Source organism: Metarhizium acridum (assembly GCF_019434415.1).
Source record: "Metarhizium acridum strain ARSEF 324 chromosome Unknown scaffold_586, whole genome shotgun sequence".
Classification (NCBI taxonomy): domain Eukaryota; kingdom Fungi; phylum Ascomycota; class Sordariomycetes; order Hypocreales; family Clavicipitaceae; genus Metarhizium; species Metarhizium acridum.
The window spans coordinates 30,021-53,727 of record NW_027094048.1 but is presented as its reverse complement, the minus strand read 5'-3'; the positions used below and the strand labels follow the sequence as shown (position 1 = coordinate 53,727).

At 48.4% G+C, this 23,707-nt stretch overlaps 7 protein-coding genes across 8 annotated transcripts; 3 read left to right on the top strand and 4 right to left on the bottom strand.

The window, feature by feature from the left end:
• Nucleotides 1-1,316: 1,316 nt before the first annotated feature.
• On the bottom strand, nucleotides 1,317-1,950 carry J3458_021672 (uncharacterized protein; the record flags this gene model as incomplete). Its single annotated transcript, XM_066122682.1, has 2 exons — nucleotides 1,317-1,391; nucleotides 1,438-1,950. The coding sequence occupies 2 exons, from the start codon at nucleotides 1,948-1,950 to the stop codon at nucleotides 1,317-1,319; spliced, it is 588 nt and encodes a 195-aa protein (XP_065972243.1).
• Nucleotides 1,951-1,952: 2 nt separating this feature from the next.
• J3458_021671 (uncharacterized protein) lies at nucleotides 1,953-2,742 on the bottom strand (the record flags this gene model as incomplete). Its single annotated transcript, XM_007811404.2, has 2 exons — nucleotides 2,146-2,742; nucleotides 1,953-2,095 (listed from the first exon to the last, which is right to left on the bottom strand). The coding sequence occupies exons 1-2, from the start codon at nucleotides 2,546-2,548 to the stop codon at nucleotides 1,953-1,955; spliced, it is 546 nt and encodes a 181-aa protein (XP_007809595.2). The 5' UTR covers nucleotides 2,549-2,742.
• Nucleotides 2,743-4,308: 1,566 nt separating this feature from the next.
• J3458_021670 (uncharacterized protein) lies at nucleotides 4,309-5,223 on the top strand (the record flags this gene model as incomplete). Its single annotated transcript, XM_066122681.1, has 1 exon — nucleotides 4,309-5,223. One exon carries the CDS (start codon nucleotides 4,309-4,311, stop codon nucleotides 5,221-5,223), a length of 915 nt encoding a protein of 304 aa, XP_065972242.1.
• Nucleotides 5,224-5,441: 218 nt separating this feature from the next.
• On the top strand, nucleotides 5,442-5,837 carry J3458_021669 (uncharacterized protein; the record flags this gene model as incomplete). The annotated part of the gene is made up of 1 exon (XM_066122680.1): nucleotides 5,442-5,837. The coding sequence occupies one exon, from the start codon at nucleotides 5,442-5,444 to the stop codon at nucleotides 5,835-5,837; it is 396 nt and encodes a 131-aa protein (XP_065972241.1).
• A 4,503-nt stretch (nucleotides 5,838-10,340) lies between these two features.
• J3458_021668 (uncharacterized protein) lies at nucleotides 10,341-11,135 on the top strand (the record flags this gene model as incomplete). Its single annotated transcript, XM_007811488.2, has 1 exon — nucleotides 10,341-11,135. One exon carries the CDS (start codon nucleotides 10,341-10,343, stop codon nucleotides 11,133-11,135), a length of 795 nt encoding a protein of 264 aa, XP_007809679.2.
• A 5,741-nt stretch (nucleotides 11,136-16,876) lies between these two features.
• On the bottom strand, nucleotides 16,877-17,638 carry J3458_021667 (uncharacterized protein; the record flags this gene model as incomplete). Its single annotated transcript, XM_007814650.2, has 1 exon — nucleotides 16,877-17,638. The coding sequence occupies one exon, from the start codon at nucleotides 17,636-17,638 to the stop codon at nucleotides 16,877-16,879; it is 762 nt and encodes a 253-aa protein (XP_007812841.2).
• A 1,930-nt stretch (nucleotides 17,639-19,568) lies between these two features.
• Nucleotides 19,569-21,732, bottom strand: J3458_021666 (uncharacterized protein). Of its 2 annotated transcripts, XM_066122679.1 has the most exons (4): nucleotides 21,610-21,732; nucleotides 20,611-21,557; nucleotides 19,888-20,553; nucleotides 19,569-19,815 (listed from the first exon to the last, which is right to left on the bottom strand). In XM_066122679.1, the coding sequence occupies exons 1-3, from the start codon at nucleotides 21,700-21,702 to the stop codon at nucleotides 20,088-20,090; spliced, it is 1,506 nt and encodes a 501-aa protein (XP_065972240.1). In that variant the 5' UTR covers nucleotides 21,703-21,732; the 3' UTR covers nucleotides 19,569-19,815; nucleotides 19,888-20,087. The 2 variants fall into 2 exon arrangements, with proteins under 2 accessions (XP_065972240.1, XP_065972239.1); XM_066122678.1 differs by having other exon boundaries at nucleotides 20,611-21,700.
• Nucleotides 21,733-23,707: the final 1,975 nt, after the last annotated feature.

Below are 23,707 nucleotides of genomic sequence, written 5' to 3'. Positions count from 1 at the left end.
ACTTCCCCTTATGCCTTTAACTTATTATTTTATCTAATATTACTATTAAACTTTTAGTAGTTTTAGATAAATAGCTCGTATAAATATCTTTAGCCTAATTAATCGCTAAAACTATTATTAGTAAAGTGCTATACTTTAAGTATATTAATTTTAATAACTTTATTAATAACTCCTAGCTAATTAAACTTATTAATGATTTTTAAGGCTTTATTAATAGCCTTAATATTAAGCGTAAAATAGTCGTTTAAGAAGATAGCACTAGTTTTAAACCACTTAATAACACATGCTTAACCCTAATAAGAACCTAAAGTATAGGCCCCTTTAGCTACCTAGTGAAAAGCACCTTATATAAAAGGCCTTTTTAGGGCTAAAATTAGGATAAAAGCTAAGCTAGAGTTATTAAATCTACTATTATTAGACTACCTTAAAGTTAGGATATTAGAGTAGTGGCTATAGACGCATCTCGTGTATTGCGATACACTAGGACCCTTAAAGTACTAATTAGCCGTGTAGGATAATTAAGGGAGGTTATAGTTATAAGCGGTACATGTATAACTTATAGTTAAAGGTATAATAAGGTGGAGGAAGATTAAGCACTAAGTTTGGATTAAGTAATTGTAATCGTTAATTCTAGGGTGATAAGGGGTTTAGGGGCGGCCTATTAGCGGGGCTATAGTTAGCTGTTTTAACCGACTACGTCGTTAACTTGATGTTCTTGCGTATGTTGCCTCACATTAATCTGCCGGTGTAAGGGGCACGGAGCTTATTCAGTCAGAGGCGTGTTAGAAACCAACAGATTGATTGCATTGCAGAGAAGAAGAACTAGAAGCTCTCGAGGAGCTGGCTAACTGTTTACATAGTCGATGCTCAGGGGCAGATTGTGAGACATTCATTTGGTGGCGTTATTGCATCGGCATCAGCCGAGTGCATCTCAACGGCCCAGTCCGTTATAGAAGCCCAGGTTAAATTACGGATGGAAAATGACCCTAATAAGGCCACTAGGCGTGGGATGGGAGATATCTGGAGATAAGTTGAAGAGGATAAGCAAGAGTAAGCACCGCTGTTCTCATAGCACTAAATACAAGGGGTAGGTTGTAAGTTATTAGTTAAATGAAGCACAATATTCCAATCATTCGCGATGTCGTCACTTTTTGGGTAAACTCGTTAAGGCTCATGGCCAATAGCGCTGCAGGGCGACCCATAAATAGGCTTTCGCGACGCCCGTACGTATATTCTGGAACGACGTCTGGGCGTCGCTCCAGCGGGAGCCGTGGACTTGTGCCACGAGCCCAGCGGTGATTATCCTCAAGGATCTCTTATCGAGGGACCAAAAGACCGAGAATGTGGGTGTGAGGTGCATCGTGCGCTCTTGACGGTGGGTATCCCATGCCCTATTACAACAGACTTTTGATGTGGGACTGTAGTTTCTACGCATACCTGGGTTCCCCATTTCCCCTGCTGTCTCACTCCTATGATGAGAGACCCATCAGCGGCCTTAGCGGTGGGCCACGGGTAGTCAATGCGATTCAGATTGGCAGGCACAGGCTTTGCTTTGAGAAAATCGTCCGCCACGTCGAAACTCCATTCTTCAGGAAGGTGCTTCGTAACATACTCGTCTATGAGGACTTTCTCTGTCACCAAATTCTTTCTCGCAACCTTGTTCTTTGGATCCTTAAGAAGAACATAATAACTCTCCAGAGCTATTTTGTAATGTGGTCCGAAGAAGCTTACGGGGATCAGCCACCGGTATTTTGGGATTTTCTCACTCTTGTCTGTTGCATATTTATTGTGAGCGTTATTCCCGGCACTAATTCTGTGGTTAAGGCCATTCAGTTGGTCAAGCAAGGCTTCATCACTAGGATTATGCCCAAGCTCGTAAAGAAGAGGTGTCGCTTCTCGATAAATATCCTGCACTCGAGCAGGAGGCTTGGGGACTTCGTCCTCTGCCATGGTTACATCGCCTTGCGCGTCTTTACCGTTGCCATCGTCATCAGATTCCGAATCTCCTCCGGGAGGGCCTCTTCACCGTCCCAAAGGGTGACCTCATCGATGAATACTTGATCTACGCCCATCTGCCGTGCCGCCCGTCGAAGTTCTGCCATCCACGTTAGTTGTAGGCCCATAGCTAACAGTTAATTCACTTACTCCTATAGGCCGCCTTGGAATCATTATGATGGCAATAATGCGGGTGCAACATGCATCCAAGCCGTCTCCAAGCAGCTAAGATTTCTTCCTCCGTTGAGCTCTGGCTCACTGCCAGAATCTCAGCATAGGATTCATCAGCGCATCGCAGTACCCGTTCAATTTCCTGCTGCACATCATCCAACTTAACTTCCGTCGCATCTGTGCCGGTAGCTGGCTTGGCTGGTGACGTTGGTGTTTCTACATTGTGCTTGGCTGCGGCTTTTCTGGCCAAATCTGCTGCGACCCTCCCCTCTTCGACTCCAGGCGTTGGCTCTGGAGTCAGAAGCCGTCTTCTAGCCCGTGCGTCTTTCTCGGTATCATTATGCGCAGTAACAGAAGTTTCCGATGCAGCAGTTGAAGCCATGGTGATTTGAAGGATGCAAAGGATGACAGGACAGTGCAAGTGATGCTAGGCTAGATATAAATACTCACGCTGGACAGCGAGATCCGCGGGAGAGTTTGAAAACAAGCCAGAACATGATTTGAGAAAGTCTACAAAGGGGAATTATGCACGTCGTGGCATAAGCCAGCATCGGTGTTGAAGAGGACTAAATTCGCCTTAAACGGGTCATTTTCATTTCATTCTAGGCATTTCACCTAGTCAAGAGACCATTTGCTTCATGCATGGACGACTTTGCAATCATCACGAAGTCGGCAGCCTCTAAGAAGAGCGACAGAACGGTTAGTTCAAGACAGAGTTGCGATGGCAGCACGATATCTGAATATCGCTCACTTCTGGTTTCCAATTTCCTCCCAAGCCGTCTCCTAGGAGGGCCTGAAAGTCGATCGCACATACATCGACCGTGTGCCGGGTAAGTTGTGAAGGCTGTTCAAAAAAGAGCGACGATTCATTGGTGGATGATCCTGTGAGCCACGCGCAGATGGTAAAAGTTTAAGCCGGATGCCGAGTGTTTACTTGACCTGTGTTTGCTTGACTGGGGTCTATGCAGCCAGAAATGGATAGACCTGATCTGGAATTACCTGACCTGAATTTATGCAGTAGCCAGAAATGGACCACAAACCTGTCTCTACAGACATAAGTCTACTCGACCAGGAGATAGTTTGGTGACAGGGGTCCAAAGACGTGACTGGCAAGGGCCAAAGGACTCCCAATTCTACTCCTGCACCAATGTCGCTCCCAGGTCCGCTGATGGCGGTATACGAAATACTTGCAAGGGTCTACGTCGCGCGGGAAGGCGTAGTTACGCACGAAGGCCTCAGTTGCAAGCCCAACGCGCATCGCCGTCAAAGCAATGGCGGTATGGACTTCCGCGCTTCCAAACCAGGCAAAATTGTCGCGAGGAGAATTTGCTGCGCCGATGTCTAACCAGTCTTGTCGTCGAGCCGCATGAAGGTGGTGTGCGGCAATTTCAGCGACTCCGGGCGCGCAGCTCGCACCGGCAGAGTCAAGATCAGACTGGGATGTACCTGACTTGTCATCTACCCATGAGAAATACCCACCGGCTCCATGACGGATATCCCTCAGCCGAGAAAGTGCGGTGCAGTGTTCACATCTTGGAGCCAGCTGTTGGCGCTGCTGTGTCTTTCTGAGGACTATCTCCCTCTCGACACAGGCTGTGACATTAGATGGCATGGAGTTCAAGTACTCAGGTTCTTTGCGGTACAATACGCGTCCGAGCAACTGGAGCCGGTCGCGATCGTGTCGTGGACGCGTTGCGGTTTTGATTGCCCTTCGCGCTCAAGGGGCTGGTTGGTAAGTGTGGAGTCCATCGTCAAATGTCAGCTTGAAAGGAGTCTGCAGGTGAGAGTGGCAGCTGAAGCAGTTGTGGCTGTGCGGTTGCTTGTCAGGCATTCCCATCGTCGATGAACAGCGGTTGGACCTGTGACAATGGGCGCGTACAAAAACGCCGTAGGGCTCGGGGCCACCAGCCAGCAACTTATATTGTCTGACACCCTGGCTATGTGGGAGACAGTTTCTTGTCATTGACCACGCCCAATCATGTGGTTCAGCCAGATAAAGGGTGCTGCATGCAGGCGAATACCCAACGTGCGTGAGCGTAACTGACAGTGATAGACAATATGCCATCGTCACGTCTCTTCCCTCTGCCTGGGTGACTCAACCCCAGCTTCCGCGTCGACGTAGGCGGACTGCCCCTCCGCACCATGGCATCCCACAACGCTCTCGACAGCCCCGACTCCTATGCGGTCGCCTGGATCGCTGCTCTTCCCATCGAGCGGGCCGCTGCAGAAGCGATTCTCGATGAGAAACATGCAGCTCCAACTGGTTTCACTAGACACCAAACTGACCCGAACGTTTATACTTGGGGCCGCGTAGGAGAGCATCATATCGTCATTGCCTCTCTTGCCGCTGGAGTCTATGGAACCACCTCGGCTGCGACCACGGCCTCGAGCCTGCTTGCCTCTCTGCCTTCCATCCGTGTTGGTCTTTTGGTCGGCATAGGCGGCGGCATCGCTCGGCCGGACGAGGACCGCGATATCCGGCTCAGCGACATCGTCGTGAGCGAGCCCGACGGGATCACGGGCGGCGTCCGCCAGTACGATTTGATCAAGGCAAAGTCGGGCGACAAGCGTCAGCGCAAAGGCTTCCTCGGGCGGCGTCCGACGGTCCTCCTCAATGCGCTTGCCAGCATCCAGGCCGATCACGAGGGGAAAGACTCCAAGGTTCCCTTCTATCTTCAAGAGATGCTGGAGAAGAACCCAAAGATGGGCAAGAGATCCAAGCAAAATCCTGGCTATGCTCACCAGGGCTCCGACAACAACCATTTGTTCAAAGCTTCATGCCACCACGTCCCCGGGCCGGACTGTCGGGGCTGTGACACGGCTGGCGAGGTTCGACGCGATCCTCGAGACACTACCGACCCCGAGATCCACTACGGGACCATCGCATCCGGCAACACGCTTGTCAAAGACGCCGCTTCGCGCGATCGGATTGTTGCTGACGTCGGCGAGGATTGCATCTGCTTTGAGATGGAAGCGGCCGGCCTGATGAACCACTGCCCCTGTCTTGTGATCCGAGGGATCTGCGACTACGCCGATTCCCACAAAAACGATCAATAGCTACGTTACGCCTCGGCCACCGCCGCTGCGTGTGCCAAGGAGCTCCTGACGTACGTGCCGGCCGCGGAGGTCCAGGAGACCAAGAGGGCACTGGAAGTGCTTCAGTTGGGTTAGTTCTTGTCTCATTCACTAAGCTACACTAGCAAATACATGAGACGAATAGTATTTGAATTTCGAGTACGTCCTGACCGCGAGTAGTTCAACAACAGATCGATGGCATGCAGCAGATGACCATTGCAACGAAAGCTGCAACTGATTCCACTACGTCTGACCTTCTTACCGATAAGGTCAAGCGCTGGCTTTGTCCCCCAGATCCGTCTACAAACGCCAACCACGCGAGGAAGCTCCGCCATGAAGGGACGGGCGCGTGGCTCCTGAAAAGCCCCGTCTTCCAGGAGTGGCACTCGGGGTTGCGTCGACATTTATGGCTGAATGGGCTCGCGGGATATGGAAAGACAGTTCTCAGTGCGACTGTGCTGGATCATCTCACGGAGGGAAGTGACCGTCTTATCCTCAACTTCTTCTTTGATTTTAGCGACACGACAAAGCAGACCTTGGATGGCATGCTGTGGTCGCTTGCTTTCCAGCTTTATCAAGGAGGGACGGTTCTGTAGGTCTTCTTGACGCCTCATTTCAAGCACACCAGGATGGCCGCGACCAACCTGCTACAAAGGCGCTCGAGGACGTTGTGTGCAAGATGCTTGCAGTCCAGAAGAAGGGCTTTATTGTTCTGGATGCTTTGGACGAATCAACAACAAGAGATGAACTCCTCCTGTGGATAAAAGACGTAGTGTCCAGGCCAGGGTTGGGCGATGTACGGCAGATGATCATAATAGTATCACTTCTCTACCACTAGAGGAACAAGGTCCGGTTTGTATAGAAATAAGAAGTCCAGCACCACCTAGCCCTGCAGCCGCCGACTCTATGGAGACCCAATTCAGCCAATTTGTATCCACGCCACAAATTGGTTGCTCCAACGAAATGGCATCTGAACTGACAGACTCCTTCGAGGCTGCCTTCGAGGCTTTTCAAGAGCCTGGCGATGAACTATGCCCTTTTCACCAGCCGGAAACTCGAGGCGCCACCGCGCCCAATATCAAAATGATATCGACGGTAGTGATAACGATACCTCCACAAATCCCCAGCAGACGCGTCAAAGTTCTCATGTGCCTGTGCAACCAAGCATTAGGTCGTATGACGACGTGGTTGGCCGAAGTTCAATGCAAAATGGCAAGCACTTGAACGAAAGCAACAAGGCACAAGGCTTCTTGGGCTGCAGTCAGGGATGCCAGCCCGTGGAATTGGAGACCCAGTCTTTAGGGGAGACGGGTTTCCATTCCAGTGCAGCCACCGTTCATCACACGGAGGGAAGGACGGGAATGCTCAACTCCTGTAATGGTAAAAACAAGCGCCGGCGTCGCAAAGCCCGTGAACCCGCAGGCGTTGGAAGTGATAGTGATGATGAATCTATTCCGACACGCAAGCTTCGAAATGCAAGATCGCACCGTCGCAGACTAAACCCAACCCACGATCGCAAGTCCAAAAGATCCGTCACTAGACTCCAAGCAAGGAACCACGAAAAGATTTCATCAGTCAGTGGAGATCAACATCTAGATTCTACCATTGCAAGTTACGAGGAATGGCTTCTTTCAGATGCCGTACTCAAGTGCATACGGGATAACGGTACCGTGACGTTTCAAATGCAATTCACGCACAGCCTCTCACCCTGTGGTATGCGCACTGGACACCAAAGACGACAAATGAGTCACCCAAATGTATGGACCAGTCGCAGTGCCACGCAGGAAAGCCCAAGGACCGTGGATTGCCCAACAAGAACTTTTGGCATCAGACAAAGGCGGTACCACCCATCAAGCATTGCTGAACGACTCTGATGATGCTGATATCTACAAAACGCAATTACTAGCACGGTGGGGTAGGAACATCTTCCTCAGATAGTACATTAACGGCGGCACCGGCTGGGAGCCACGAAGAAATATTCTGGACAAGAAAATGCTACACGATTTCGAGTCGACTTATGCCGGATTTAATGAGGGAGTCGACGTGCTGAGCACACGGCTAAGCAAACGCGGTAAGCGACAGTGTCTTGCATTTCCATGGTCGCCCGCAAGCTGAGGGCTCTTGGGTAAAAGAGGAGCTGTTAGGCCCCAACCTCCTAGAAAAAGCCAGGCACAGTGAGATGGATCTTGGGAGATATAATACAGCAACTTAGTATGCCAGTTAACTAATAGAGCCACGTGTTTCGTATCTTGAGTAGAACAGCCTGCAATTATGCGTCCGTCTCCGTCTTCTAGACAGGTCAAGCAACGCGTTTTTCAAGGCCGATCACAGCTTGTCTGCAGTCCTTAAAGGTATAAAGCCTAAGCCCATGTGATACTGTACTGTAGCTGCGGTTCCTAGTAACGTTACTTTGGACGTAGTATGGACCTGACTGAAATTGCAAGTCATGCGGAAGTGTTCCCTTTTAGCGTGGCAGGGATCTTAACCAATCAAATCGCTAGAGTTTCAATTCCGTACTTCTCGATACGTGCGATGCCACTGATATCGATAATCACCCCTTAACATGCATACGTATTAATCTACCTATTTGTATCAATTAAGTTAGGAATAAACCGCCTTGCATCATTCCATGGTTTTAGGTGCCGAAACTCTTCCGTGATTTGAGGTGTTCTTTGGACCTCGTCGCGATGGGTACCGAAAAGTCGAAGTGGGGCGCGCTAAAAGGGAACACTTCCACAGCTAAAGGGATAAGCTCACGCCACATGTGCCACGTTATGAGACTCATTGTTAACTGAGCTTGTCCGTTGAAAAGACATTGATTGTTGTTCTTTCTACCCTTCAGAAGGGTTCATGTCATTTATCTTTAGTTTAGAAGACTTCCTAGCCAACCTGATGCCCAGCCTCTCAAACTACTGATATCAATGATTTTATGACATCCAGCAATTACGTCAAGTCTGCTTGTCCAACTAGCAGAGGCAGCCTTATCCGACAACATGATGCGATGTTGTGGTCTAGCCTGCTTAAATTCAAAGATCAATGCATTGCTGCCGTCAGGACTCATGACACGCTGCCGCTACGTCAGCCCATCAAGTGTAAGCTAGATTTCATGCCGAAGGGCGGCATGAAGAACAGACCTCACATTGACATCTCCTTGGCTTGCGTATGCTGAGGTGCCCGGGTCGCAATAGCTAGATACGAGGCTAAAGTATCGCACCTATTACCGGGGCACCCAATATAGCGAGGCTACAGTCTAAATATCGTCTGATCCTGGCGCTAGCCCTCAATAGCATAGACATAGACATGAAAAAAAGATGAGACGTACTACTCCGTAAATATTCAGGGGTTTGTTTCACTCCAGAGCTACAAGAATCTAAAAGAGTTGATTTAGAGATTGCACGGATCGTCACAAAAGTCGTGTACACGTCTACGGCTTAGTAAGTGATGCTAGATGTAATACTTAAGGGTCCTGAGCGAGTTACGCTTCTTAGAACGATAAATTAGTTCAAACGTTAACGCGTGTGTCTTGTATGTTTTCCTGTTCGCTCCTCCAATCCATTTCATGTGCATCCCAAATAACGTCTACCTCTATCACCATCCTAGTATCCCATACTGCGCCACCCCTTGCACGTTAGAGAAGTTGGCTGCAAGGGGTAGAATCATGCGAAGGCTGGGTGGGAGTCCGTGGGCCAAGCAGTCATCACAACCATTCCATTTGTTACTATGTGTGTATCTAGCTGAGCTGTGGAGCAACTTTCTGATATTTCTATGCAGAATTGTGGTCTGTCATGTAGGGATTCTAGGTAAGCACTGCTGCCATCGCATAAGCATAATGTTCACGTGGATGTAAACGAGAAGCAGTCAACGACTCTTCGGTAGGCGTAAGCGGGGGCGTTACAGGGTGCATCGCACCGTGCTAGGCTGGCTCTGGGGTGGAGTGCACCTCATTGGGGCAGTGCAAGTTCGGTGGTATTGCATGCGACAGTCTCAACAATTGCGCTGCTTTTGTGGTCAATGACTGAATATCAATTCTTGGAGCTTTCAGAGTTTCGTCAGCCTGCCGCAGCCAAAAGACGGCTAGCTGTTTGCTGGCGACATTTTCGCTGGTTGCCCTACTTGCTAAACGACATGAAATCGCTGGAAAGAGTGGCCTGGCCTGCGTGGATATCTAGGCTCGTGGAAATATGTCACTATCCGTCTTAAGATCACAGACGGGTAAACTCTTTCGCATTCCATGCTGGAAGGCTGTGCGTAGTGGAGAAAATTTATGCCAGCATTGGAACACATCGTGCAGTAAGCGATTCGTTGACACGCTTGATGTTACAAGAAATGCTGCCTGAATTTGGCGCTGGTGCAATGTCACTGCGGATAGGATGCATCGGATGCAAGGCAGACTACGGAGTAACAAGTAGTGCATATAATATCTTGTTATAGTAAAATGGCTAGATACTGCATAGTACAAATTTCATGCCTGTTTAGGATCATGCCTGTCTAAGAATATATTAGCCAAGAATTCCTCCGTAGCTCGGCCAAGAATCAGTAAGTCTCTAGGCTATTGAGTGCAATGCATCGAAGCAGAAAATCCATAAAGTGGACTTCGTCATAGACTGACTCATGGCTTCAATCCGAGGCACAATTTCTGAGACCATAAGGGTAGATCCTTGAATACAATACGTGAATGACTCGGGGGACGCGTGGCTAGCTATAGTAGTTAGTGGGTCAAACCATGCCCGTATTGTATCTGGATCCACATCCAGCCCTGCCTCAACAACCGCCGTAGTCTCAGACTCACAGGCGTGCCTGATCCTGTCATGCTTAAAATTACCTATTTGGCGTATTATTGTAACAGCAATGCAAGTCACTACTGCTCCATACTAAACTAATTAGTGAAATTAATGCTGCTGAGGGAAGATACTTGCTTGAGAACGAGTCAGAATTTGGGTAGAACAAGCGACGAGACTTGTGTAGTCTACTTGCCCTCCCCCCGAGTATTTAAATAGCTTGGACTGGCCCTACAAAGCTAGACTCCAAATGTATAACAATCATACTTTAAATCGACTTTACTGAATATTACTCCACATTTTTACCATTTCGTCTCTAAAATGAAGGTCGCCATCCTCTTGCTCGCCGCGGCCCTAGGGTCTGCAAGCCCTGTACCAGCGCAAAACTCGATACAAGCTCGGGATGGGCAGAATGCATGTGATTGCTCTAAGCCTTTTGAAGTCTCTGTGTCTGAGGTTGAAAGGTGCCCTAATGGCTACAAGGACATCTCACCTGTCTGGATCCCTCATTGCGTTCAAATCGGTTGCTCTGCTGAGGATCACAAAGCCAAATGCGACGCCAAGCCCCAAGATGCAAAGCCTTCAACTGCGGCGGAAAAGCCTGAAAATACGACAACAGCCCCTGATGAGCAGAAGACATGTGATTGCTCTAAGGCTTTTGAAGTCTCTGTGTCTGAGGTTGAAAGGTGCCCTGATGGCTACAAGGACATCTCACCTGTCTGGATCCCTCATTGCGTTCAAATCGGTTGCTCTGCTGAGGATCACAAAGCCAAATGCGACGCCAAGCCCCAAGATGCAAAGCCTTCAACTGCGGCGGAAAAGCCTGAAAATACGACAACAGCCCCTGATGAGCAGAAGACATGTGATTGCTCTAAGGCTTTTGAAGTCTCTGTGTCTGAGGTTGAAAGGTGCCCTGATGGCTACAAGGACATCTCACCTGTCTGGATCCCTCATTGCGTTCAAATCGGTTGCTCTGCTGAGGATCACAAAGCTAAATGCAGCAGCAACAACAACAACAACAACGACAACGACGACGACGACAACAACAACAACAACAAGAAGAAGAAGGAGCCTGCAACTGCCAAAAGCGACTGTCAAGCACCACCACAAATATAGAAAGCGTGTCAAATCAAGTCGCTCATTCAAGGTGTTACGACCCATTTCAGCGGCTGAACGTAGGCGCCACACAAGGTTCGCGTCTACCTGAAGCGAACCACGGACTACGTGGGCATTATAGATTTTCCTTTCTCTAGATAGATTCATACTCTTTAACAGTTTGCGAACAAAACCACCAGACCTTCAATACAACCACTACCCTCAATTACAGATATATTCGCAACGCAATGCCTGAAAAACGTGCCTTTGGCGTAGAATTATCAGTAAACCGGCCTAAACCTTATGAATTTTGCCCGGTTCAAAAAGCGGGCATGGTGGCTGAGTTATCTACAGGTAGAGCCCAGCGTGCAGTTGCAGCTCTGTTCAACACCACACCGGATATTGGAGCGCTAGAAAACAACCCTATCCGTAGAAAACAAGAAGAGAAGTGGTAGATCACTAAAGCTTATATTAATAGAGAAGCGATGCATTATCGTTACTCTAAAAAAAAACGCAAGATTACATATAATGCCCTAGTTGGCCCAATGGGCGGCCGTGCTGTCGCCAAGGCACCCGGTACTGACAGCAACGTACCGGCCGGTGTCCGCTACTCCCCAACACGAATCTCCACGACTTCGCAAAAGAGCAAGCACCATTTATCCCAGACATTTAACAGCCCAACAGCGGTATTGGGGGTTATTTAGTGAAAGCCAAGGTCAAATATCTGATTGAGCAGAGGCAATATGAAGCTAGTTAGTCTCGGAATAGAATCTGCCGGCTCGTTGGCCGCTCGATCGCCGTACTTATACCTAAATACTTCGTCGCCAGGCGAGTGTGGGGAGCAACTCAAGTAGAGAGGTTGGAAGCGATAGCCAGTTTTGTAGCAAGCCACAACAGAGGGTTCCAGAGGCTCGAGGCACATTCTAAATTAACATCTAATAGGTCCAAGTGACTCGCTAGGGGATGCACGTTTTTATCCATTGACTTGATGCGGGCCGAAAACTAAAACGCTTGGCTTTTTGTGGGGGGCAACGGGCGGCCGGGTGGCGCGACCGACAGACAAATGCTGCTTTCAGGCAGACGGGATCATGGCAATTGGTCGGCCAGCGCGCGGATTGCACGGCTCCCGTCCTGTCAGGGTTAAAAGACCATGCCAGTAATGGTGCTCCGGTTGACGAACTTTCACAAATATCCAGATGCGTTGTGTGATCACACTGCCGTCTGCATAGCCGAACCTTTCTTCTGGCTAGCTAAGGCGGGAGATGCTGTCGGGCTCGGGAGACTACCTTGGGAGGAGAGTGGCTTGCGAGGGTTTGGGACGGCCGGGGTCTCAGCGATTTTGCCTACCGGTGTAGGCGCCATGTGCGAACTGGTGTGTCCCATCAGATGTCGCTGGCTCAAAAAAACATGTCTCTGGCGTAAGCGCTTACTATTCATGCTGAACAACCCAACCCTCTTTCGTATGGTTATACTTAAAGCTGCTCTCGTCACCTCGGACGGTTCTCTTGAGTCCGGACGGTGACTATCGCATTTGGGTTGGGTGGTATCAATTAGTTTCAGTCAACCCGTAATATAGGTACTTCTAGCAACCTGCACTAAATAATAGTATTTTGGGCACCGTGTTTGGCGACGATCTTGCCTTAGTTCCCGTGGTTCTTATGTAGGGTACCTTATGAGGCCTAGTTGTGCAGCAATGCAGAGGGATGCAGATGAAGGGAGATGACGCCCAGATTTTGCGACGGCCTGTCGGCTCCAGCCCATTAATTATGCGAGCCCATCAGTCTGCGCCACATGCCGCGTAACACACTTAGCACGAGCCAAGTTTCGCCCAGGCCAAAAAACAAGCGCCCAGGTAGGCGGCTGCTTTCACGCCTGCTCCACATCCAGCTCAAACCTTTACCTTCAAGCCAAGTTACTTGGGCGTACCAAGGCGTCGGCGCATACGGGGCATCGTTATCCAGAGACGTTTGGATCAGCACATATAGGTTCGCCTCAAGTAATCTAGTTCGTGTGAGGCCCTAGGTCATACGAAATGGGCCGCGGTCTGCCCTCGTACATGTGTTCTGCCTTAAAATGGCATCTAGGTGATCTGCTCTGGTTCCGTCACTGAACCGGAGCTCTTGTGCTAGGCGGAGACGCAGACTGGAGGACCTGCTGAACGAGGACACATGCAGGACTGGTGAGAATGGTGTGCTGGCAAGTTACTAGCCCTGGCACTGTTCCTTCAGCAGGCCACTTCCAGAACCAAAGCCACCTTCACCCTAGTTTCGTGGGTAAACTGGTTCATCTCTTGTACCAGTACACCTGTGGCACTAGTGCTGGATCGGCCCTAGATCAATTCGTGCTCGGGGATGCGGCGGGCACTGGCATGCCTGCGCTAGCCTGAATTGTAGGACGGCAGGTTCCGGATAGCAGGATTCTGCTGACACGCCAGTGCTATCCCCCTTGGATGGCTAGCGTAGCCTTGCTGGTCAATTTGTTGTGCTGCCCCGTATTTCAAGCTGCCCCGTATTTCAAGCTGCCCAAGGTCTGCTGTCATAAAATGGTGGTTAGCGTGTTTTGGTTAGCTGCTTAGGCAATTCACTCTATGCTGCAAATTGCGAAGGCACCCAGTTTGCCTACAAATCGGCTCTTACGAGCCAGTTTTCAGAAACTTTGCCTCCACACACCCAGCTCTTTTTATCACGACATCCCTCTCTTGCGTCGAGCTGCTCAAACTACCTGAACACCTTCGCAACTTAACTTGAGCACTGTGATGCTCGAACTCTCGCTCGCTCGCACCAGCCAGTTCTGTGCACTTTCTCTGATGAGCTATGGTACCAGAACATTAGAGATGATTGCTTATTGGGTAAACTGCAGCCTAATTTGGCCCACGTTACAGGGAAGGGTCTGCATCCGACCGTTGGTCCATAAATATAGACTAATGTCCCCTCGCACTGTAGTATGCATTAAGAGTGAGACTAGAGTATGCCAGGAAGTTGGTGACTATACACTTGAGAAGTATGAGAGATGCCTGCACTGATACCGACGGTGCGCCAACAACAACCATGCTATCTGTGGAACTAAATGTGCGGAATGCTCCTCGAGGACAATCCAGTCTTTTGATGCGTCATCCGCGATTACGCACAAGAAACCGTCACTTTTCTAGGTCATCATTCTGGTGACCATGCTCACGAATCGTACGATTTGAGCTTTCGCCAATTTTGTCTTATGCTAACGATTAAATGCAGAGATGAGCTCCATTTCTGTTGCCTCTTCCCCAATTGCACTACCGGCCCTTTCAAGCATGTTTCGTGGTAGCGACGAAATATGCCAGCAGCCATCTTGCTCGGGTACGTTGATCAAGCACACGGAAGCAGCGGGGGGAGATCCCATCAAGACAAACCGACATGTCGGAAAACAACGAAGCGGTTTTGATTCAAGAACTGGCGAATATGTCCCAAATGTCTACGGAAATTTGATCGCCAGGTATTAAATGCCCTAGTTGTGACGTGGTGGGAGACATAAAGAGGGCACGGCAGTTACGCTTCGATGACCGGTCGCATCGCAGGTCGGCTACATCTGAATGCAATGAATGGCCATTGGCCCTTCCACAGTGCCTTATCGATCAAATGACGGATAAATCGAACAATGAGAGCCCAAAACCCGACATATGCAAGACTTCGAAAAAACTATATCGTTGCCCATTCTGCGCTGATAAGGAACTGGCAATGCTCAGGAGTTTCACGACTCATCTGCTGAAGCATCACAACAATTCACGAATCTTCGATCTTAAGCCTGTGGCTTCACGTACAGAGGCAATGAGTCAATGAACTCTTCACCAACCACTACTGCTTGCCCAGCTGCAGGGGTCCGAAATCGTACCCCTCTGTCTGAAATCAGCCCCCAGATAGCCTTTTTGGTTCGACATATATAGTGTAGAAATTATGCCCCCGTTGCCCTCGAAGGTAGCCGCGCTGCCTATCGTCAAGAAGAATCAAGCAGCGCCACACTATTGGTCCCCAACATGGGGTTACTATGACCTGCGCAAGCAGTGGAACCACCCCGTAGTAGGGGCCAGAGTAAGTAGTCCTGGCAACGTAAACAGTGCTAAATATACAGAGACCTCGAAAATACATGGTGCCGCTGCACACACTCCGCCGTGGCCTAGACTCTACTTGGTCCTCATTTTCCTCTAGTCAAGTTATGGGGAGTGCATGGTCCCAATGGTAATTTTTTAATCGCGTAACTAAATAACTACATGCTATCAATATATTAATCAGCTAAATATTTATTCTTCAGTGGCGTAATTCACGTAAATGGCTACGTAATAATCTAATACAGGGAACCTGGACGTTGGCGGCAAAACGCTTGGGTCGTGCTTAGCTTCAGAGCAAGCACGTCCCCCAGCCCAGGTCATGTTGTCTGCCGTAAGACCACCTGCAAGGCTCTTGCAAAAGCTAGTCACACCCGAAGCCTTACACCATGTACTCGTTGCACATGGTTCTTAAAGGTAGCCAAACTCCGTAGGGAATCTTCTAAAGGCCTACAGTGCGGGTAGGGGCAAGTAAAAGGCCCGTCCTTGCGCTCGTACTTAAGATGCAAATTCTCTACGTGATCCCACATGTGAGATTTGCGCCCGAATGAGCGCATGCGCCTGTTATACGGGAGTTGCTCTTCGCCGACACAATATATGCACTGCGTTTCACCAAGTACAAGGGGTATCTCCTTAACCTTGACATTGGGAACTGCAGGCTTGATGTCGGGAGAGCCTGGACGAATGCTGCCTTGGCATAGCGAGGAGGATGTGGATACGGTGGGCCTACGCACCTCTCTGCAAGATGCTAAAAGAACCATCAGCTCAACGGCTCGGACCTTGCGGTCTGTGGTGGCTTTTGCATCTAAATCTTGTCTGAAGTCACTTAGGATAGCTTGTAGTTTTATTCGCTTCTCTAGTTGATGCTGCACACTTGGCTCGAGCTTGGCTCTTTCATTAAGTTCGGGATCTACTGTTATATCGCTTAACTGTCTCTGCAACTCCTCGTTATGGAGGCGCCAACGACACTCCTCTTAGTAAACTTTGGTTATGTTATCCCGAAAAGACTTTTCAGTGCTTCTAAGGTCTTTCCGCTGTTATTAATACTCTTCCTTGACTGTCTCGGGAGCAGCCTTAATAAATTCGTAGTCTTGCCTCATATAACGTGCTATTACCTTAACCTATTTCGCAAGATAAACGACTTTAGGATTAGAAGGTAGCTTAGCTAACTTAGCTTTAGGTATTTGCTTTAAAACTTTAAGATTACATTTAATGCTTATATATGTAAAGGCTTAAGTTAAACTATTAGTAGATAGGTCTCTTTTAAGAAATACGTTCTACGTATTAAATTCTACCCGATTATTTTAGTATATAGTTTATAAGTACCTAGTAAGTGGGTTATACCTTATAACCTAATTAATAATGGAATTAGGAGCAATACTAAGTAGAGTATTTGCGTAGCCGTAATAGAAGCAATACAACGTCTATTTCTCCTTTAACCTAAGGTCGGTACCTATCCTATTAAGGTAGAAAGCGTATATTAAATACTTTATTAGCACCGTTTTAGACTTAACCTATCCGCTAGCGGTGCGAATTAACCGTTGAAATACAGGCGTTTTTAGCATACTAGATTTCTAGTAAACCCTGGTTACGCTTCTGCGAATGTGAGATGAGAAGAGGCGAGAAGCTTTATTAAACCCTTTTACTTTAATAGTATTATCCCGTATAGCACGAGCTAGTATATAACTTACGGGACATAAAATCGGTAACGGGTTTTCGCGAAATAAAAAGATGGTGCTAAGCGCCTGGTTAGTAAGGGCACAGCAGCATCACTATGATGTTCAACAAGGGTGCTACCATACGGCTTGGGCTTATTCTTAGCTCCTTTGTGGTGTCGGAACATGACTTCCATCGCCAAAACGTCCCTATCCCCTCCATTAGGATCCTGGACAAGCCAGAGCACAATGTCTTCGTAGCACAGAGCCTTGTGCTTTCGAACTATCTCGTGGTCTTCCTCAGCCTCATCTAGATCCATGGGATCGCCGGCTTGAGTAAATTGCTGACTCTGGCCGCCCTGGTTGGTAGTGTTATTGGAGTCCTCGTCGTCAGACTCGGTATCCTCTGCGCCATCACTGTCATAGGGGTCATCGGTGTCCAACACAGAGTTGTCAGAATCTGAATCGTGTTCTTGCTCTGACTCCTCCTGCTTGTGCCCAGCACCCGAGACTGCGTTATGTTCCTCGACGGACTGCGTGATGTCCTGCGATATTGGAAGACTGCGCTTCACAGCCATCCCTGTAGCTGCGTCATCATGCTCCAAATCTTCAAACAACGGATCTTGTCCTCCCCTACACTTGGTGCCATCCACAAGCTCAGCTGGCCTACAAGCAGTATACGATTGGAAGAGCATAATGGTGGCAAGGTTAAGACGGTTGTCTTCGGTGGGGAAGACACTCCTGTCGCGGCACCAGTGTTGTGTCAGCCCTAGCAGGAGATCATCCACTCCCATAACAGGCTTGGATCCGGGCTGGTCATCTAAATTAAATTGGCTTTTCAATTGGCCGTGGATATGCTGTCGACTGTTAGTATGCAACGCGCACTTCCATCAGCCAACACAGGGACCACCTTTCGAATTTCTTCGCAGTCATTCGCATTAACGACTCTGCCCTGGTTTGACCGTCGGTACAACATCTTAAAGTCGCGCTAATATTGGTTCATTGTCTTTAATTTGGCTCGCTTGCGTCTAGGCTACATGTAGGTCTCGCAAATAAAAAATAAAAATGTTATTATTAGACCCTTATTATAGTATTACCACTTAATAGCTTTCCGCTAATTGCCATGTTTCTTTTCCCGGTAAAATCTAGCTACCGGTTAGATAACTTCTCTTATTAAATTAGGGCTTATTTTAGACTGCACCTCATCAATTTCTTTCTAATATAGTAAATGTTAGCCATAGTAGTGTCTGCATCTATTAGGGCCAGAAATGTTTCCTCATTTAGCTGTCTTTACATGCGGTGATAGCCAAGTGCACTTATTGTATGTTTCTGCCTTTCTTTCCGAGCTAGAGTAGCTCGATGGCGTCGCCGAGCCGCGACCTCGAGGGTTCGCAAAACAGTATCGTGCATTTGTTTGCCAGTCATGTTTATTTCTAAAGATAAAATGTTCCAAAGGGACAAAGTGCAAGTTCCTTACCTCTCTTTACAAATGGAGATGAGTAGAATGGATCGAGAACAGGGTGGGCATATTCTTCCCATTTATGGGCGGCTGGGAACCTGTTTACGAGAGAGACGGTGACATAAATAGGCCATTGGGTTAGTGTGGCACAGTGACTCACCCAACTGTCTGGCAAAGGGGAGACGTTGCAGCGTCCTAATAATGGCCCACTGCACTTGGGTCCAAAGGAACGATGCGGTGAATGCCCGATCCGCTGGCCAAAGAGAACAATTTTATTTCGTCTCAGTTTCGTAATTTTTAGTTTTCAATTTTTTTGGAGATTAATCGTTTGTTTATATATTAATACACCTGTATCATACGTTAACGTTTGTACCGTAATTTGGAGGGGACAAAACAAACATTGATGCTCGAACCAAGTGGAGGGTGGGGCTTGTCAAGGAGGTGTCTGCTTGTGTCAACACTTGGGACGGAAGTGTAACTACTCGTTTTATGTCATCGCTTGGATATGGCAATGAGCGACTTAAAGTTTACGTCAACACGGCAAGTGCGGTTGGGCGACCCTGATGGAGAAAATTCTACTATATAAACGGCCGAACCCCCTAATGCTTTGAATCAGACTTTGTTCTCCATACTTCTCCAATGTCCACTGTAGCATCAGGTAAGCCAAAGAAAAGAGACAGAAGTAATGAAAACTTCAAAAAGAGGTGGAACACTTTCGTAAAAAGCGGATGCGATGTCCATGAAGACTACCGAGCCGATGTGTATATTTTGCTAAGGCGGAACGGTCGGATATACGAATTTAAATCCACTGACAAAGCCTGGCCTTTGTCTGCAGAGGAAGTTGTGAGGCACACTCTGAGGCGCGGGAATCTGAGAGCAATAGCTAACAATCAGTAATAGGAGAACAGCTTCCCACTGCCCCTTCAGGTGACCGCTGCAGATATGGCACGTCAAGAAAGTGTAGCATTGGAATCAGACAGCAGTGCAAAGGAGTAGCACCAAGGTGGATTCCCAGGGAGTTGGAGGTGTTCTCCTTTTATGTATATTCTGGCGCATTTCCGACCTCGTAGAGCAAGGTGGGACTAGACTAGAGCATAGTGAAAGAAACAACTAGAGAGGTAGAAAATTCGCACCCATTTACATAGCGTTTTTGGCGGGTACGTGATTCCAGCAAAATACAATAAGTTACTCAAGCGCGGACAATCCCTTTTGGGTGCCCAGAGGGAGCGGTTGGTACTGGTCCACTGATTGTTAATTGTCACCTAATCTTGCTAAGCCCTGTAACTGCCGCGTAAAAAAGGGAAGAAAAATAGCAGATATTGATATTATTATGCGCAAAAATAGCTTCCTGTCTCCACAGTCTTCATCATATGGTAGTATGGTGTCCTGGCATGTATGTCGTCCAAAAACTCCCATAAACTACTAAAACTTGACTTAAAAACTAGGACAATTCAAAAGCAAAGCTTTCATTGTTAATAATTCTTTTTCCGAGCCTAAACGAGAATTTTGGCGCTGCCGAACATTAATCTCGTAGTGTTCCGCAGAGGAAGCTGCTTTTGCGCAGGATAATATACAAGTACTTACATACCGTATTGTACTGTGAATATTGATACATATGCCCTTAGTATTAATATTTAAACAATTGCTCATCACCTAGGCATATTCTGAGCTACTTGCTGGATAGGCCACCATCCTTCAGAGTGTCAGGTCTTGCTTGCAGCCAATCAGGTTATGGCGTTCTGGTCGTAGCACTAATACCCAGCTCGCCAGCCTGGTCGTCTATTTTACATCTTGGCTCCTACATACGGAATAGCAGCATTTGGCCCCAGCACAGCCGGATCAATGCATTCTTCCATAAGCTCGTCAAGCAGTCTCATTGAGTCCGAGCCCGCTACGGCCGACTGTTGCTCGGCAGCACTTTGTTCTGCAGTTTGTAGTAGCATGGCGGGGTCTTCGCTGAAGTCGTCATTGCCATGTGGAGGATTCGGCCACTCCAAGGCACCATTCACATCTGCACGTACGGGGGAGTCGACAAAGGTTAGGAGCTCCCGATAGTTCTTTTGGCTCATTTCCCTGATCTCAAGCTCACCAAGTGTCTCCAATAGAAGCTTTTGTGTTGGCAATACACCGTAAGTAAGCAAATGCCACATGAGAAATGAGAGGTCTTCGATATCTTTCTTCAAGTTTGGATGCTGTGCTTTAATTCTTAATAACAGCTCCTGCTCATCAGGGCGATTAAGCCTGAGGCCGCTGTCACAATTGTGAGTGGGGGGGCGTGTCGCTTCCAAAACGAATTGGGTAACCTACTGTGTGTTCCTGAATTGTTTAGGTATGAGGGATAGAGCCCCGCACCCAAACTCGTCGTTGAAGTCGAGCCAAATCCTGTGCTTTTGCACTTCTGCCTTCCATTTTGTTTGCATTTTCTTCCTTCTAGTCCGTTCTGTCGTATTCTTCAGGTTTTTACGGACCCAATCCTTCAACAAGATTTTGGTAAATATAACGCCCAAAGAATATTTCGTCCTTTTTGGCTTATTGTAGTGATCGTAAAGCTGTACAATTAATGCAGAGTGATATCTGTCGGCAGTAGTCTTGATGTGCTCATTTTGTCGAAGTTTCTCAAAATGAGTATGGAGGCATTCGAGCTGTTTAGCAACCTCTCCTTCGCTTTCTGTCTTACATTTTGGAAATGCACTTAATGGCTCTTGGGCATTAAAGGACATACGGTTCCGCTCTTGAAGTATGACTTCTCGGAGTTCTATCAATGTATCCGGCGCCGTGAGTTCGTTGGCGACCACATCGGCGGCGGCTTTGGCTAATATATAGTCGCGCTTGAGTCCATCATCTGAAAGTTGGGCGTAGCTACGTTTTGTCTTTTCCAGCCTGACTTCTGCATTGACGTCTCCATTCTTCCGGAGGGACTTACGAGAGTCATCATGGCTTACGGGATCTGCAACTGATGGGTTTGGTGTCTCGGAGGGGAGGGGTCGAAGCGTCCTGTATTCGGAGCGACCAGGTAGAGGCTGGATGTTTGTTTTCGGGCCCGCGTCGTCGCTGACACACGTCCGACAATCAGCAGCACCTACCTTCTCCGGCGGTGGGCTCTCTGGCGGCGGTGTGGGTAGGTCATTAGATATCGTAGCAGCAGATATCGACTGGAGAGATCGGATGTTTGATGCCAGCTTTGGATGGCGAGAAAGGTACTCATCTATCTCGCTGCGGCTCTGGACAATCAAGGCATCAAATGTATGCAGGAGCTACAGGCGACTGATAGTTAGTGTACACTCCTCAGATTGGCGGGCGACCCACTTCTGGAACACTGAACGTAGGTTGCCCGTTGCTGGTGTTGCATAATATGGGCTGAGTTGTGGTTTGATCACGATCACTGGGGAGAATAGCCATTACACCTGTGGTTTGGAAAGGTAAAATGAGAAAGAAGGAGGAAAATGGGAGAGGATGAGAACGGGGGTGAGGCCAGTTTTAAGGAACGGACACCCAGAAATCGACTCTTGCCAGTCGCTGGCTCACTGCTTTCCTGCATGCAGTGACCCACAATGACGGCTTTCCAAGTTTGTCATGTTCGTGACGTGAATTGATGACGGACAGTACACACCCCCAGCTATGGTGACATGGGTCGGGCTCGTTCCTGCCACGCTGACCTCTGCAAGGTACCCAGCCTACATTTACTCTCCCCTGCCATCTTCTCATATCAAACTTAGTAGTTATATGAAGTTTCACAGCATCATAGACATTCGATGACGGCTTTACGATTTTGTAATTTGGATATCTAGTTCAACCTCTGAGTTGCGGGGAACACCATGCCATCGGGTGATGGGTTGGGGTATGCAAGAGGTATAAGAGCACTCTGCCTGGGTCCGACTAGCCCATTTGGCGGCGTGACGCAATACAGATGCGGTAACCACGTACGAAGACCTGAAGAGCAGCCAGAGGCTCTACGTGAAGAAATTCTCTCCGCCGTTTTTACGTCAATATTCCCAAGACCGGACACCTGGAAAGCCCGAGGAACAAACGCAAATGTAATGTTCTGATCCAGCTCGGAATGTCAGATTCCGTAGGCCCGGAGCCGCAAGTAAAGACTTTGTTAGCCGGTAAGTCTGGTTCCAGAATGACTTGGAGCTAGGGTTTTTGGCTCATCCCATGTCGCACGACCTTATTGAGAATAGCATTCAAGTTATGAACAAACCGGCTTGGTTCTGGTCTTAAATAAAAATAGTTGCTTGGCGAACGTTTGTTTGTTTGGACCCCACTATCGCTGACCTGCAATTCTGACAGAGCCATCGTTTAAAGAGGACTGAGAGACAGAAGGTTGCATGTTGCCGAGATCAGATGACTCACTCACGTTATCCTTCCGCCCACACACTCGACAAACCCCCACACCCTACCCCCTCCTCCCCCTGAAAGGGTTGGAGATCCCCTCGATATGTGCCGGAGATGACGGCACCAAAATGGTGCCAGGCACCAGGCACCTTAGGAAGGTCCAGCATCCACAGAACCCGTCAAGCTATGTGGTGCAAGTGGAGCAAGCCGCACCTCCGCATCCCGACCCTTCCAAGCTCTGCTTGGTCGCCAATGCGAGGTGCCAATGGTTCGCCAATGAGTTGCCGGGGAGTGAAGATATAGCAAAGGCACTGAATGCTTTCAAAGATACCATTTGTGTTGGAATGGTGGAAACAAGGAACAAGTAGACTTGGAGGAAAGGATCGCCGTAAGTTAAGCCATTATACTGGCTCAAGTGGTGAGAGCCCTGAAGTGGCGACATGCCCACCCACCAAGTCTGCAGGTGGGGAAGATCTCACAGCCGATTGGCCGCGTCTGATGAATTCTTTCCTGAATATACCTACACAATGCAATCTCTCCAGGTTGTGATAGCTTCGCATTGCTTGCATGGCGACCGCCTTTGGGTAGAATGCCCGAATCCGACGATTCAGCTGGTGTCGTGAAATGTTGAATTCCTTGGCCACAGATCTTTTTTTTGGCAGTTGGGTTCGCTCTGATGTACTGAATAGCTTTATTAACGCGTCCTCGAGATCGCTGGATCAGTGGAATCCATCGTGGTAGCTGAGAAATTCGCGGCAGAAGTGATGATCTTTAGAAAATGGGCTCGGTTTGGGGCTCGTTTTGGTGTGGGGGCGTGGCACGAGTATATGTCCGTTCGGATGCGCCTGGGCTCTGCTGCCACGTGCCGTCTCCTGAATAAATGTTTGATGCTTGTGCGAACTAACGTAGTCCAAAAGCGAGTGAGCCACACAAGCGAGTGTGCCACCGCAAATTCCCATACAAATGGCACTTTTCAACTCCCATGCAAAAACAGCCAGTTTTAGATGAAAAGCCATAAAATTTTGTCAGAATATTTCTTATATGATTTTAACCGTAATACTAGACTTAT

Excerpts from the sequence above, each read along its gene's own strand:
- J3458_021666 (XM_066122679.1), bottom strand. The coding sequence starts at position 21,702 with ATGGCTATTCTCCCCAGTGATCGTGATCAAACCACAACTCAGCCCATA. Across the intron at positions 21,558-21,609 it reads CTACGTTCAGTGTTCCAGAA|CTCCTGCATACATTTGATGC; the intron begins GTGGGTCGCCCG and ends AGTCGCCTGTAG. Across the intron at positions 20,554-20,610 it reads AAACAATTCAGGAACACACA|CGGCCTCAGGCTTAATCGCC; the intron begins GTAGGTTACCCA and ends CAATTGTGACAG.